This window comes from Dromiciops gliroides, chromosome 2, assembly GCF_019393635.1.
Source record: "Dromiciops gliroides isolate mDroGli1 chromosome 2, mDroGli1.pri, whole genome shotgun sequence".
Lineage (NCBI taxonomy): Eukaryota > Metazoa > Chordata > Mammalia > Microbiotheria > Microbiotheriidae > Dromiciops > Dromiciops gliroides.
Window position 1 is genome coordinate 415,932,955 of NC_057862.1, and position 15,912 is coordinate 415,948,866.

The window sequence follows — 15,912 nt, forward strand, 5'->3', positions numbered from 1 at the left end:
AAATGCTTTTTTCAGACATATATATATTTTTTTAATTCTTGGAATTATAATAGGACTGAAAGAAATTCTTCTGTTTCTTATTATATCTTCCTTTCAAGCAAGGTCAACAGAACATCACAGCCTTCAAAAAGTAGCCTTCTCCAATATCCTGTGTCATTCCCTTCCATTCTTTAATCAGTTAATATCATAAAGTTCCCAAATATAACTTTTAAAAGTTAGTCTTCAGTGTTATAACCTTGAATAAGCTTTACAATTATACTTTTTTAGCTTCCTTATCTTCATACTAAGTAATATCAGTTTTTTTCAAACTCTTCACATGGATCTTCTTTTCCCAGCCTTTTACTATGTGAGTTTCCTCTTAGCACTGCCCCCTCTATACATTCTTCATTTGCGGAGCTCAAGACTAGACACAGCTCACAGGATAGTTTTATCAGTTTCCAAAATAGCAAAAGTTTTAAAGGATTGCGACATGACTTCCTCTTTAGCCTTTAACTGATGTCAGGATTTTGAATTGTAGTCTCAAAGGTGACTTTGGAAGTCTCAGACTGATACAGAACTTTTGGACTTACTGAACAGTAATGCCAGCCCAGGGTGTGGTAGCATCGGAACTAGCCTTTTCCCCTGGGTCCCGGACCTATCTGGCTACCTGTTTGTTGTTTACTAAAACTAACTTTGTGCTTTTTCATCTATTTGTTGATTTTTAGTTGATGCAGTCCGACATCAACACATAAATCTTAGAATAAAAATTAGGACACATCAGGAATCCAGCTTTTAAGCAGTTAAGATTGCTTACGTGGTTCTTTTTTTTTCAGTGAAATAAGTGATCTTTATCAGAACAAAGCCATATGAGGCTTCAACCTCAGAAGCACCACACTGAATTACTAGTGGAATAAGTGCATAATGGTAAAAATCCTGGCAGTGCTCTTTCAAGTGGTATCTTAGTGGAGGTTTTGTGAAGAAGCAGGCAGACATTAAGGACAAATCAATCAGGACAATATTTATTTAGCACCTGCTCTGTGCCAGACTGTATGATGCTCTGCAGATATTAGTACAAAGAATGAAACAATCCCTATTCACAGTGACTTTACAGAGAAATTGAGATTGCTAAAGCCTGTTGTTACTTAAAGTGAAAGTAGGAAATAACCTGACAGACATAGACTTGCTTGTTCTAGAAGTCCCCATTGTCTTCCTTTCATTCTCCATACCTTCTCTCTCCTGTTAGGTTTGTATTCAGTTTGATACTTTGACTAAAGGTAACTTGCCCCAAAGGGTAAAAGAGGGAATAGTGAATGGATTTAAGACAGATTTACATGTAAACTTTTCACTTTAAAGCAAAGTATCTACAAGTTATCACGTTTTATCTAAAAATTAAAAGCCATATTGGTAAATTATTAACTTTATCAGTTTGTATCTATGATTGGACTTTAGGTGTAGTGTGCCTTCGTATCTTGGTATCTTAAAGGTGCAGCATACCTTCAAAATTGCCTTTTTCTCTAAAAGGTATGATACTAGGAGTTTTATAGAACAGTTCCAATAATATTTATCTCTGTTTCTACTACACTTAAAGGAAGTAAGGAACTTCTGTGTATTAAAGGAAGTTTATTATAAAAAGTATCCCTATCCATAAAGATAAGTCATTTCCTAGTGAGGAGGGTGAGTGGAATGTGAGGATATAAAAGCCTTTATCTTCACAGGTTGTTTACATGGGAGAGTAATAGATGCTAGGTCAACTTCCTATCCCCCAGTTATCTCCCTTTGAATTGCTTAGAATCAGAATATCTTTGAGAACAAATTCATTTAAAGTAAATTTTAGCTTTCAGAATTCTTTAAAGTGATAAGTGGTCTCATCTGACTAATGTAAAACTTTTAAGTAAAAAGTATGGACCTGGAACACAATTTATTGATCTTGTAGATAATCATTTTGGTTAGAATTTGTCTACTTATTTCACTTAAACTCAAACCCTGATAAGCTTCTTGGAGGTAGGGACTGTGTTTCATTTTCTTCAAATTTGTATCCCTCGCAATTAGTGCAGTGTCTGGCCCATAGGAAGCACTTACTACATATATGATCTCTCCTTATCTGATCCTGGTTTTGTATTCACAAGTCTATGTGGCACAGAGTGATGATGAGATCTGTGAACTGCCAGTATAACTCCTGTAAAAGGTACAATCCAAGAGTGCCCCGGTTGTTGTAGGACCTTATGTGGCGGGAACAATAAAGTCCATAGAGTGGATGTTGAATCCAAGAAGCATTTAAGGGCTTACTATGTGAAGGCCTGGTTGGTGGTGCTGGATGCTAGAAGAGGTAGAAGGATAAAAAATGATACAGCCTGCCTCCAAGGAATTTATAATCTGGTTAGAGAGTAAACAAGTTCATACTGAATTTGAGAATACAGGAGCTAGAGAACTAAGGAAATTAAGTTCTCTGGGCATAAGGATTAAGCTTAGTATATCAGCTTTAAAATAAGATTGATGACCAAATTTAAATAGAAAAAAAATTAAGATCGGCTTTTAAGGCTTATGTTGGTATTTAATTTTTTTCCCCACTTTATACTATTTGCATCTTATAAGGAATTAGGCATGCTATACACAGTACAAAACTTTTAGTTTTATAGCTAGGATTCTCACTTCCCAAGCAAAAAAAAAGCCTTTAATTATAGTTGTATTTTTTAAATGTTATGTTAATAATACAAATGTGGTAGTGTCTCAATAGATTTCTCAGCTTATAGGGTAATTCCTAAAATGTGGGTATTGTTAGATTTCAAAGGCTCACGGATTTAAAGATAGAAAGGGACTTTTGTGTGATCACCTTGTCCAACCTTCTTATTTTACACTGGAGGTAATAGACCCTCAGAGGTTAAATGATTTGAACTCAAGTTCTCTGAGTAGAAATCCAGTACTTTTTCCACTGTAACAGCTTCAAGGTAGTTAAATAAATGAATATTGGGAGAGAGTATTATGAGTGATGAAGTATTTTAAATGAGTACCTTAAACTTTTCCTTTTAAAAATATGTTGTGGGGGGCAGCTAGGTGGCGTAGTGGCTAGAGCACCGGCCCTGGAGTCAGGAGGACCTGAGTTCAAATCTGGCCTCAGACACTTACTTACTAGCTGTGTGACCCTGGGCAAGTCACTTAACCCCAATTACCTCACTTAAAAAAAAAATATGTTGTGGTTTCTAAAATGTGACCTCCTTTATTAGTACATAAGACCTAAAGCAATACAAAGTTAAAAAGTTGGCTTCTTTCTCCAAAAGGCAACTCATGAGTCTGTTGTGGATACACTCCTGGGTGTATCCACCATTTTCTCCACACCTACCTATACCCCTTACTGATTTGTCACCTTCCAGAAGAGTGGTTTAGGGGGCAGCTAGGTGACACAGTCCTAGATTCAGGAGGACCTGAGTTCAAATATGGCGTCAGACACTTGACCTTTAACTAGCTGTGTGACCCTGGGCAAGTCACTTAACCCTCATTGCCCTCCCCCCAAAAAAAAAAATTAAAAGAGTGGTTTGTCCTTTTTAGGATAAACCCTTTGCTCCATTTTAATAGTTCAGTGGGCATGTTGGGGTATTTGTATGTATGTGTGTATGTACACACACAAACTTCTGTTACACTCTAAAGAAAGGTTTTGTAAATGAATGGACATTATTGAATGCACATAAAGAATATTTCTTAAATACATTTACATTACATACTAATTTTATACCTCTTATAACTCTAACATTTTGTTTTGAAAAATAGAAGGTTTCTTAACATGTAATTCCTCTAAGAATATAACCCATGGTCACAGAATGTCAAAGATTGGAAGTAACTTTAGAGATAGATAATCAATAGCCCAACACCCTCAATTTACTTAGAAGGAAACTGAGGCCCAGAGAGAGATTGTGATGTGCCTGAAATGACAGAGAATTATTAAGAGAAATGAAGCTAGAATCCCAGTTTCTAGATAGGGATGTTTATACCACATTACCATAGAGCTAGTCCATGGTGCTAAGACCTAGGCCTCCTAACTCCACTACAGTGCTCTGCTGTCCAGCTTCTATAGGAACAGTTCTCCATGGAATGGAATTTCTCAGATAGGAACAGAAGACTGTCAGTATCTGGTGATTCGTCCTGTTATTCATCCTTTTATTAATGATGTCCTGCTGCCGTCACCAGTTGGCCTCTAGGGGCATGCCGGCTAACTCTTCTCTCAAGCCTGCTTTCTGTATGCTCTTAGATAGAAGTTTATCTGGAATAGGCATTTAATAAATAACAGTTGTATGAAGCAATGAATAAAGAAATAATTTTAATTTTAATTCTGAACTTAAAGTAAAAATTTCAGAAAGAGTTCCTTCACCTAATAATTACAAAATAGTTTTTGGTGGTAAAGGGGCATTTTACAATGTACCTTTTATCTTATTTGAGCAGTATATACTACTGTGATCCTACCATAATGCAATGAAATGCACTTTATGCAACAACATAGTGGCCTGCAGATTTATTGACTATGATGTCTCTCTGTAGATTACTGTATCTAAAAGTAAAATGGTCTGCAACTAACAGAAATAAAAGATGATTACAGGTTCATGAGCCAAAGATAATTTTGGTGGCCAAGAATTCAGAATATTAGTTTTACGCATTTTACTTTATTATTAAGGCTTATGAGAACTTAAGGTAAGTCTTTTAGAAAAAAAAAACAAACTATGAAATTTTCTTTCACTGATACTACAAGCATTTAGCTTTGAACCTAGAACTATAGTTCACATAAACTTTCCAGAAAAATGTATCTACTACTGGATGTTATTGTAGAAACCACCTATATAGAACCATGCCATCTTTTGGGGGGGGGGGGGACTGAGGGTTAAGTGACTTGCCCAAGGTCACATACCTAGTAAGTGTCAAGTGTCTGCAGCCAGATTTGAACTGAGGTCCTCCTGAATCCAGGGCTGGTGCTTTATCCACTGAGCTACCTATCTGTCCCCCATGCCATCTTATTTTTTATTTTAACATGCAGTAGTAAATACTGAAAAGCAAACAAGTTCTGTCCCTGACTCATTTTCTTGTTTTGTATACATTTCTCTCTGCATCAGTGTCACTGACAGTTTGTGCTGTTTTACTTAGGGATGAGTACCAATTAGTAAACAGATTTGTCTGTTAAGTACTGAACAGAAATGTATTATTAAAGTAGCTTTCTCAAATATTTAGCTGTAAATTGGAGGTTTATTGATTTGTGCAACAACAAAAGAGAGAATAGATGATTTTTAAAAAAAAAAGGCTTTACAACAGTTCTTGAGATCATGGGGGATCACCAAGACTGTTTCAGGGAGTCCACAAGTTTAAAATCATTTTCATAATACTGAGACATTATTTACTAACTTTAAATACTCCTCTCTTTTCCAGCTACATGCTGGAAATCCATGCTGGATTTTCTTCACATACTTCAACAAAAATTGATGCAGAAGCAGATAAAAGACTCCTGCTTTCTTCAATTAAGCCATACATTAAAGGGATTTGCATAAATTTATAAAACAGTGTCACTCTTCTCACTGAAGTTTTTCAGTAGTTATTTTTAATTTTTGTGTTAACATGTAATGGATTTGTTGTTCTAAATGAACATTTTAACATTTTTATCAGCTTTATTTTGTAATGCAATAGATGTAGCTATAACCTTATAAACAAAAGCTCTTCGGAGTGCTTCATAATTTTTAAGAGTATAAAGAACTGCTACTTTAGAGTTGGGAACTGCTACTTTAGAGGTTTAGATTGTTAAATTAAAATGCCAAATTTTATAAAATAAAAATTCTCAAAACTTCTATGGGCCAAGCTGCTGTTTTAGTTGTATTTGGCTATTTTAAATATAACTGAAAGCCAGTCTGAGGAGTATTTCCTTCCTTTGTTTAGGGGCAAAGGGATGTTTTCGTCTTATTAATGACTCAGTCAAGATTGTGAATAGGTAACTTTTTAGAAATGTTAAACCTAGTTATGTTCCGCTAGAGTAATAGGAAATTGTTAGCTTTATTCTTCAAAGTTATACCTAAGTCTGACTCTAAGAGGTACTCTAAGTTCTGTATTATTTCTCTAAATTGCACTGAAAAAGCATTTTGATTTTTCCTCAACTTATCTTTCAGATGTTCTCTGTGTGGATATGTATGTAGCCATCCTCCTTCTCTGAAATCCCATATGTGGAAACATGCAAGTGACCAAAATTATAACTACGAACAAGTAAATAAGGCTATCAATGATGCAATTTCCCAAAGTGGCAGGTACGTGATCCTTAACCACCCTTCCCTCCTCCTCTCATTCATCTCATATGTTTGAATCAAAAGATTCATTCCCAACCAATTATTTTAAACTTTAAATTTTGTGTATTTCTTGCTTTTGTTTTTTAGGGTTCAAGGACAGTCCCCTGGAAAGATTTTATCAGACAGCACTGATGAGAAAGCTAATTCTGTTGTGGGAATTTCAGAGAATTTGTTGTCATTTTCAGAAACAGTTAACCAGGCTTCCAGTGAAGTTACAGGTCCCAATGAAAATAAAAAACTTAGCCCAACAAAGAATAATACCTCACAAACTTCAGAAAAGAACCCCAAACAAGCCCCTCCCAATATGGAATACTGTGTTTTGCTCTTCTGTTGCTGTATTTGTGGTTTTGAATCTGCTAGCAAGGAAAACCTCTTAGATCATATGAAAGAGCATGAGGGTGAAATTATAAACATCATTCTAAATAAGGACCACAACTCAACTCCAAGCACAAATTAGTTGGAATAATTTTCCTAGCAGCAGCTCTACCTTCATTAATGTCAACTGAGGTACTAGATAAAGAGGAAATTACTTGTGTGATATTTGTGTAAATGGCAAATGTGACTTTGGTGAACTAAATCCCTATTGCAGTAAGAGAAGGAACTCAAAATGCACAGTACTTAACAAAGAATAAATACTCCTAGTTATGGGGAGCAAATGGGAAAGAAACAAAGAAGTTTGTATCCACCCTGTGTTCCTCCATCTTGTGCCAAATATTTGCATTTCCAGATGCCTATTCTAAACCTGAACAAAGGAGTTAATATAAAGTGTTTTCAGGAACCATTATAGTAAAACTATCTCCTTTATTTTAGGTAAAGGTTATTTGTCCTTCTTTCCAACTGTTGGCATAACAACTCTTGGGATAGAGCAGAATTAACCTAAGAAAACTAGGTCTGTTCAGTGTTACTGAGGAGGACAGGATCAGAAGGGAAAGAAAGGATGACAAGTGGACTTTGGGACAAGAGAGTTTTCAGAGAGTCTTATTGACTATCTTTGAAGTATGAATTTGGAATCCCATACTGAACTTAAAGGAAATAGTCATCCAGTCAAGCTTGGCATAAATAGGATTTGACCCTATTTTTACAAACACAGACCAGCCACCTCTGTATTCAAGTATGGTTTGCAAGTAGACATTTTAAAAATATCTTTTCATTTATATGTATGGGATCATTTTTAAGGGGGATATGGGAGAAATAATCAGGAAATCATCCAAAAAAATTAGAAATCCAGTTTCATGGAAATGGTAACTATAAAAATACAGGCCTCATGTTGCCACTAAAAAGCTGTTTGAGTGATACCTAGTGCACTGTAGTTTTCTAAGTAAATGAAGACATTCAACCCCATCTCCCAAGTAAAAGCAAGCATGCCACCAGATAAAGGCTTACTAAAACTTTAAATATGAAGAAATTCATTTGTTGATCGCAAAACCATTTTTCTGATAGTTTGTCACCATCTTTAATTGAGTGAGAAAGTATGTGATAGTTTTTCCTTGATAAATGGTTTCTCTTTAAATCATTTCAGAAAGAATGAGAAATCTGATGGCACTTAAAATGAAGATTTGTGTTGTGGGGATATTTTTTATCTGTAAAGTTTATGAACCTGATGTTTTAATATTCACCTGCAAAAGTAGGATAATAAGCATAAGTGCTATATCCTGAAAAATTCAGATCACCTATAAAAGTTTAAGTAACAAACAGGGTTTAATAGTCTTCAAGAATATATCTTACCTAAGAAAAATCTAGAAAGTTCTGTGAGGGAATAATGAAGAGCAGATTTTTTTTTAAAGGCAGTTGCCTCAAAACCTGCTATCACATAGGTGCAATTCTCCCTTCTGGTTTTTCACAAGTTACAAGTTTTGTGTAAGACACTTTATTGTAATGTATTTCAAAGAGTAATAGTAAGAGCGATTTTTCTTTTGTATTTATTATCACGTATTTATGTGTAATTTCTGTTACAGAAATAAGCTGTAACTCCCGATCTGAAAGGCTGGTGTACACCCAGTGCACCATGTTCACGGTGCTATTTCTGCATTTCCTTTCTAATATCCTCCTGATCAAAGACTGTGATGTTGGGCAACGTAGAGTTTGTCAGGGGTGTTGTCTATACACTTCTTACTTGAGGTAGCAGAATAAGCTCCAAAATCTATAGAATGGAACTAAAATTTTAAGATATCCTTATGGAATACTTTAAGTTATAGCACAACCTAATTCGTGTTTCTTACATTATAATTTGACAATGACTTAGGTTCCACATGCATTAGCGTGTTAAATAAAATTAAGATTTTGCAGCAATGTCATAGAGCTCATTAATTAGAATTGCCTTTTACCCTTTTATTGAATTTAAGTACACTTATGAGATTTTTTTTTTAAACCATTTGTATTTACTAATTATATCACTGAACCCAATGGAGTAACAAAAGAATTTTGCATTTTCATATTCTCATCTTTCAGAATCAAAACGCAGCATAATAAATTTTGAATCAGAGTTAAATATTTTCAATGGTACCATTGTCAGCACTGATATTGTGGGCCACATTTTCATTTCCAGTCATTTCTTTAAAATTAGAGGATATGAAACTTGGTTTTTTTCAGGTGTAGAAAGTAGGATTGCTGAAAATGGACAACCTTAAGGAATTCCTGTGTTAAATATGCGGCATAGAAATACATTTTCATGGTTCCCATTTTATATAATTATTTTGGAGGGAAATGCCCTGGTAATCCCTCCTTCCCCATCTATGAAAAAATATGTGTGTTTGTGTGTATATATATATATTTTTTTAATTTGCCTATTTTTGGTGCCCTCAAACCAATTCTATTGATTGTTCCTTACATTTTTCACATGGGATCATGAATTTCAAAATTGTCACAGGTAATAGAAAGTGAAGGCCACAAAAATAGTCATCAATCAAGGCCCATGATTTGATTCCGCAGTTTTACTTTCCCATTATTTTGTGATATGCCTGAGGTTAATACTGTGTCAACCCAAATAATAGAATACTTTAAAAATGAAAAAGTATTCTAAATATTCAAATGTCACGACTAATTTCAACATAATTAAACATCAAAATAATGAATAAGTAGGAAACCCCTTTCTAAGAAAGGAAGAGATTAGTGATTTCATTAGTACAAGATCTTTCTTCATATAAAATTTAAGAACGCTTTACACGTGTAAGATTTCCATAATTGATCCTGAAAGCAATTTTTTAAAGACATTTCTTGGGTGAAACATGTAATAATAATATAAACAATAGTGTTATATTATTTCTCTGATGGTCCAGAGTCCTTTTTGTGTCAGCGCATCAACAACCAGAAAATTACTAATACTACACTATACTTGAGCCTTACATTTTCAGTTCTCTGGCCAGCCAATTTAATTTAGTGACACTCACTGTAACCTTTGTTCTAAATACATTAATCCTGTTTGAGATAGAAAAAAAAATCATTCCAAAACCACTTAAGAGTTGTCTGTACTAGTGAAGCAAAGTAGTGGGTCCCTATGTTTATGTTTCATCCTACAATGTACTTGGATTGACAAGTAAGAGCAAACTCCTGTCTGAAGATTCATAGATTTTTTTTCAATTTTCACAAGCACTTATTTAATCATTAATCCTTAAAAATGTACAGCAGGTGCTCAAAGTAATGTTATGTAAAATATATTTAATAGAAATTTGGGTTTAATATTCATGGACATGGATATATGTATTTTTTTAAGAAATAAGCATTGTATAACACTATGGCACTGCTTTTATAGCCAAAGCATTACAATCTTTAGAAAACTGACATGCAAAGACTACAGTTAACTTTAACACTGTATCTTATTAAAATAGGATGATCTGCATTTTATAAAATTATCCAGCACATTAAGCTGCATGCCTTAAAGCCTAAAATTCTAGGATTGTGTTCATGATGGAACAGAACAATGAAGCAAATTCAACAATGCTTCCTTAACTACCTTCTGAAATACTGTATGATGTTAGAATAATTTATTTTGCTTTACAGTTTGTCTTGTATTGACTTTAATATTGTATTTTGGTAATAAACTTTTTGTTAAAAATATTGTCTTTATTGAATTAATCTTCCCTTGGAAATGTTAATTTGGGACCAATATTTACACAATTGTGAAACACCTTCCAAAGGTTAAATGGCCAGAGAGTCATCAGTGTTCATTAAGTTTAACTACATTAAATTCTATTAAACAGAAAAATGAACTCACCTGACAAAAAGCATATGAGCTTTTCAAGGCAAATAATTTTAGAATTTTTCTTCAAAAAATACTTGACTGGGGGCAGCTAGGTGGCAGAGTGGATAGAGCACCGGCCCTGGAGTCAGGAGTACCTGAGTTCAAATCCGGCCTCAGACACTTAACACTTACTAGCTGTGTGACCCTGGGCAAGTCACTTAACCCCAATTGCCTCACAAAAAAAAAAAAACAACTTGACTTCCTATATGGTACCTTCATTTCTATAGTTCTTTTTAACTTTGCAAAAGCTTTCATACCTGTTGCCTTATAAATAGTATTCTTTACACTTAGACTTTCCCAATACAAACATCATTTAGTAACTTCTCATTTAAAGTTTACAGTCCAAATAGGTCACAATCCAGTACCTGGTGGCAGTTACCTATTAGAGCTCAGGTCATTCTCCATATAGTAAACTAACTTTGCCCTAGGGTTATGTTTCCTCAAACATTTTAGTTTCCTAGTTACCCAAACTCAGTTCCTGTACCTCAACCATACACAAGAAAAGATTAAACCCTTGCTATCACTGTCATAAGTGTTCCACTTCCATGATTAAGAACTCAGAAATATCTTTATCCAGTCAGAACCTAGCATTCAAACATCTGATGCCTCAATCCCAAAACTTTATCCTTACCATGACCTCTAGTTATATCCCTCAGTACTGCCTGAGCCTAGGATTTATCAAACTTTTTGATGTCAGGACCTCATTTCCTCTTTTTTTTTTTTTTTTTTTTGGTTAGGCAACTGGGGTTAAGTGACTTGACTTGCTCAGGGTCACACAGCTAGTAAGTGTCAAGTGTCTGAGGCCAGATTTGAACTCAGGTCCTCCTGAATCCAGGGTCGGTAGTCTATCCACTGCGTCACCTAGCTGCCCCCCTCATTTACTCTTAAAAAAAATTATTGATCTCCCATAGAGCTTTTTAAATACAGATTCTATTCTATTATTATTCACTATATTTGAAATTAAAATCTCTCTATTATAGTGAAAATAGTTTTGACTTCCCAGATACCCTGAAAGTGTCAGGTACCTCAGGAGTCCCTAGACCATACTTTGAGAACCATGGCCCTAGGCAGACACACTCCTGCTTTGACGTCAATTTTCTCCTTTCCCAATCTCAACCCTATGACAAATCAGTTGTGTTAAGACTTTATTCAACTCAATATCCCTTGCCCAAATCTAACTGGATTACTGTCACCATCTGCCTTCTCCATGACTACAAGCTTCTGAACAGAGTGGAAGTCACACAGCTATGTTGACCTAGTTCATTACACATGATTTATTCACATCTGTTGCAAGAACACAGTTCTTGCAACCATCCCTAATTAATGCTCTATCCTAGGGATCTCCAAAGTGGGAAGAGTCCACATACAGTAACTAATAATGGACTTTTTCTCCAACATAAGCACATCCATCCATCACTAATTATTACTCAACTCCCCTACTTCTGAGCTATCTCCAAACCTTTCTGAGTCAAGCTAAAGTCCCTCCAGGCAGTCATAACCTGAGATCAACACCCACAGAAGTAGCTACATACAAGCAGTTGCAACCATACCCCAGCTTCAGAATATCCTCCCTTTGTTCTCCAGACCACCTTGTGGTTGTGAGTGTAGGGGAAGAGGAATGCCCTTCAGAAAACGGACTTTGCATTCCTGGGCAGTGATGAGTGAAAATAAACCACAGCCTTTTTTTCCATTTTGGATAGAAAACAGTCACACAGGATTAGCAAGCACAGATCAGTTATGATTTTCATTAGAGATGTTACTTTATGTTTCTACCCCAACCTTCTCATCTTCCACTTCCTTATTTCTATCAAAGGTACTGCCATCCTTCCAGTCACCCAGATTCCCAACCTTTGTGTCATCCTTGATTCCTTATTCTCCTTCACCTCAATACCCAAGCAGTTGTCAATTTGTATTTTCTATATTCACAAAATCTCTGGCACCCATCCTCTCCAGATCATCACAATCTAGTTCAGGCCTTCATCACCTCTAACCTATATTATTCAAATGACCTCCTAGTTTGGTACCCTTTCACTCAAGTCTCTCCTCACTTGAATCCATCCTCCAGAAACTTGCCAAAGTTATTTTCCTAAAGCATAGGTCTAATCAATTCCATTGCCTTAACTCGGGCAATGGCTTTTTTTTGTGTGTATGGGGCAGTGAGGGTTAAGTGACTTGCCCAGGGTCACACAGGTAGTGTCAAGTGTCTGAGGCTGGATTTGAACTCAGGTTCTCCTGAATCCAGGGCTGGCACTTTATCCACTGTGCCACCTAGCTGCCCCTCATTTCCTTAACTCAATAAACTCCAGTGACTCCCTATTTACCCTCAGATCAAAGATAAATTCCTGTTTAGCATTTATAGCACTTTATAACCCGGCCCCAACCTACCTGTCTAGCTTTATTATGTAACTCTCCTTGCACTATAAGATCTGACCAAACTGGCCTTCTGATCATTTCTCAGCAATCATAAAGATATATGTAAAATACGTGGTGTAGGCTAATATATAAATATAACTCATGTGTCATAAATCTGTTCTTGGCCCACCTCTTTCCAAGGGAGATTTTGATTTAAACTTTTGTGGAGAGCAAGAGGAGAGCCCTGGTTTGGTGCTTGGTCCTTCCTTCCTCCACTTACCTCCAAGAGGGGCATTGGGCTATAATTATATTTATCTACTACACCTCAAATATTGAAGGACTACTGGAGCAATATATTTGGGACCAAGATAAACACTACTTTCCCTGACTGGTCTCAAGGGAAAGATAACAACTATTACCAGTTTACATAGACAGGGGGCACAGGTGTGAGTTAACAATGATGGGAGGATATCTACAAAAATAAAATTAAGGAGTGAGAAAGAGACACAGAAGAGCCTTTACAATAGAGGTGAAAGATGGATGGGTGGTGGCAGACAACACTTGAATCTTATTCTTATCAGAATTGGCTCAGACAGAGTAACAACATACATACTCAGTTGGGTATGGGAATCTATCTTACCCTACAGGGAAGTAGGAGGGGAAGGGGAGAAAAGAAGGAAGGGTGGATTGAGAGGAGGTGGTGATAAGAGACTGAGAGAAGGGAGGTGGATTGGGGGAGGTGATGGTCAGAAGCAAAATATATTTGAGGATGGACATGGTGAAAGGAGGGGGAGGAGAGAGAGATTGAGAGAGAGAGAGACAGAGAGAGAGACACAGAGAGAGAGAGGCCAAATAGGGAAGGAAATACACAGTAATCATAAGTATGAATAAAAGTTTATAGCAAGTTTCTCTGATAAGGACCTCATTTCTCAAATATATAAAGAATTAAGTCAAATTTATAAAAATAAGAGACATTCCCCTTATTGTTGGATAATCAAAAGATATGAACAGGAAGTTTTCAGAGGAAGTAATCAAAGCTATAGTAATATGGAAAAATGCTCTATATTAGAGAAATGCAAATTAAAACAACTCTGAGATACCACCTCACACCGATCAGATTGGCTAATATTACAGAAAAGGAAAATGACAAATGTTGGAGGGGATGTGGGAAAATTGGGACACTAAAGCACTGTTGGTGGAGTTTTTAAAAGAATCCCAAGACTACATATTAATGATTTGTAAAAAACACTTTACTGTATCTGTCTTGCACAGTTTCTACCTAATAGAGGTTAATATGACTAAAACTAAGCACGCATTCATAGGATTCGTAACCTTTTTCAAAACTCCCTTCAAAAGACACCCAATGATCTCACTTATTTTTCAAAAACCAAATCTCAGCATTGTCTTATGGTTTTAATTCCATGTTGGGATCAAACTGTATTCCTTTTTCTTCTGCTTTGCTACCTCTGAAAGCAAATATTGTCCAGACCCAGATTATAGTTCTCTTACACCCAATCCATTGACCTCTGTTTTTAGTCTCTGCCCAAAGCACAATCCAAAAAATAATTAAAATGAAAAAAAACGTCTTCAAGGACTAATATTTCTTCTACAAGATGCCAAGTTTACCCTATTCTTGTATCCTAAGGGAAAAGATCTGCCTCTATAGTCTTTAATATAGAGTAAAAAATGAATGGCATTAAATGTTCTTCAAAGTGTTATAATTGCTAACTAATGTTTTCACCATGATATAAAACAAGATAGGATTTAAGGAGAGGACCTTTAAATGTGGGGAATACTTAGGACTTTGTGTAAGTAACAGAATGAAGGTAATTGTAAAGCCGATTGGGAGGAAAAGATAGAATATGTAGTCTCCTGCTTGCCTCCAGACTGGCTTCTGAATAGAGTTCCTCATTACATTTAGAGAGCTGAAATTCTTGCACATTTCCTTTCTATTTTGGTAATAGAATGATCATTACAAAGAGATCATTTATTTTTGCCCTGAAAAAAAAACTTAGGAAAGTTTTACCATCATAAGATTGGGACCACTTGATATGATAAAAGTGGTTTGATTTTGTTTGCCTTTAAAAATCAGAGTGTAAGATGCTCGGGTTGTTCCTCAAACATTGTTTGCCAACCAAATTTGCTGTCACGGAGTGATCTATGGACCTCTTAATTCAACTCAATATGCATTAAGCACTTACTGTCTCTATGGTATTATACCAGATGGTGAGGATACAAATACGAAAAAGAAAAAAAAGCTCTTGCCTTCAAGAAGCTTAAATTCTTTTGGGTGTCCAACATATAAACAGCGATATAAGATAGTTTGAGGAAGGAGAGAACACTAACAACAAAAGGGATCAGGAAAAGGCTTCCGGTGGGTGGTCATACCTAAGCTCAGGTTTGAAGGAAGGTAAGAGATGGAGGTGATGTGGAGTGTGTGACAGCAGCCTGTGTGAACTCATAGAAATAGGAGATAGAATACTGAGTTCATGCAACAACCAGGAGACCAGTTTGTCTGGAACATAGAATGAGTGAATAGGAATAATGTGAAATTAGTTTAAAAAGGGTAGGCTGAAGCAGAATGTGGAGGGCTAAATTAATCGTATTTTGACCCAGAGAAAATGGGACCCCATTAACCACATAGAATTTATTTATTAAGTATCTACTATGAACCAGTCATTATCCAAGGGGTTGGAGATACAGAAACAAAAGCAAAATCGAATCTTGAATTTACATTCTGGCCAAGGAGAGAATATGTGCATATAAAGGTATATGGAAAACACATTTAAAAAAAACAACTGATGAAAGGTAACCTTGAAGAGGAGGGTTTTAAAAGGTTTTGATCAAGAAAGCAGAGTGGTCATGCCTGTACTTTTTTTTTTTTTTTTTTGGTAAGGCAATTGGGATTGTGACTTGCCCAGGGGCACACAGCTAGTAAGTGTTAAGTGTCTGAGGCCAGATTTGAACTCAGGTCCTCCTGACTCCAGGGCCAGTGCTCTATCCACTGCGCCACCTAGCTTCCCCATGCCTGTACTTTAA

General features: G+C 35.9%; 1 protein-coding gene across 3 annotated transcripts in view; it reads left to right on the top strand.

The window, feature by feature from the left end:
* Nucleotides 1-10,321, top strand: part of ZNF507 (zinc finger protein 507) — a 28,815-nt gene extending 18,494 nt beyond the window's left edge. For all 3 annotated transcript variants that reach the window (XM_043987349.1, XM_043987352.1, XM_043987351.1), the window contains 2 exons: nt 6,111-6,245; nt 6,372-10,321. In XM_043987349.1, coding sequence (XP_043843284.1) covers nt 6,111-6,245; nt 6,372-6,741 — 505 coding nt within the window. In that variant the 3' untranslated portion in view covers nt 6,742-10,321. The remainder of the gene's footprint in view (nt 1-6,110; nt 6,246-6,371) is intronic.
* Nucleotides 10,322-15,912: the final 5,591 nt, after the last annotated feature.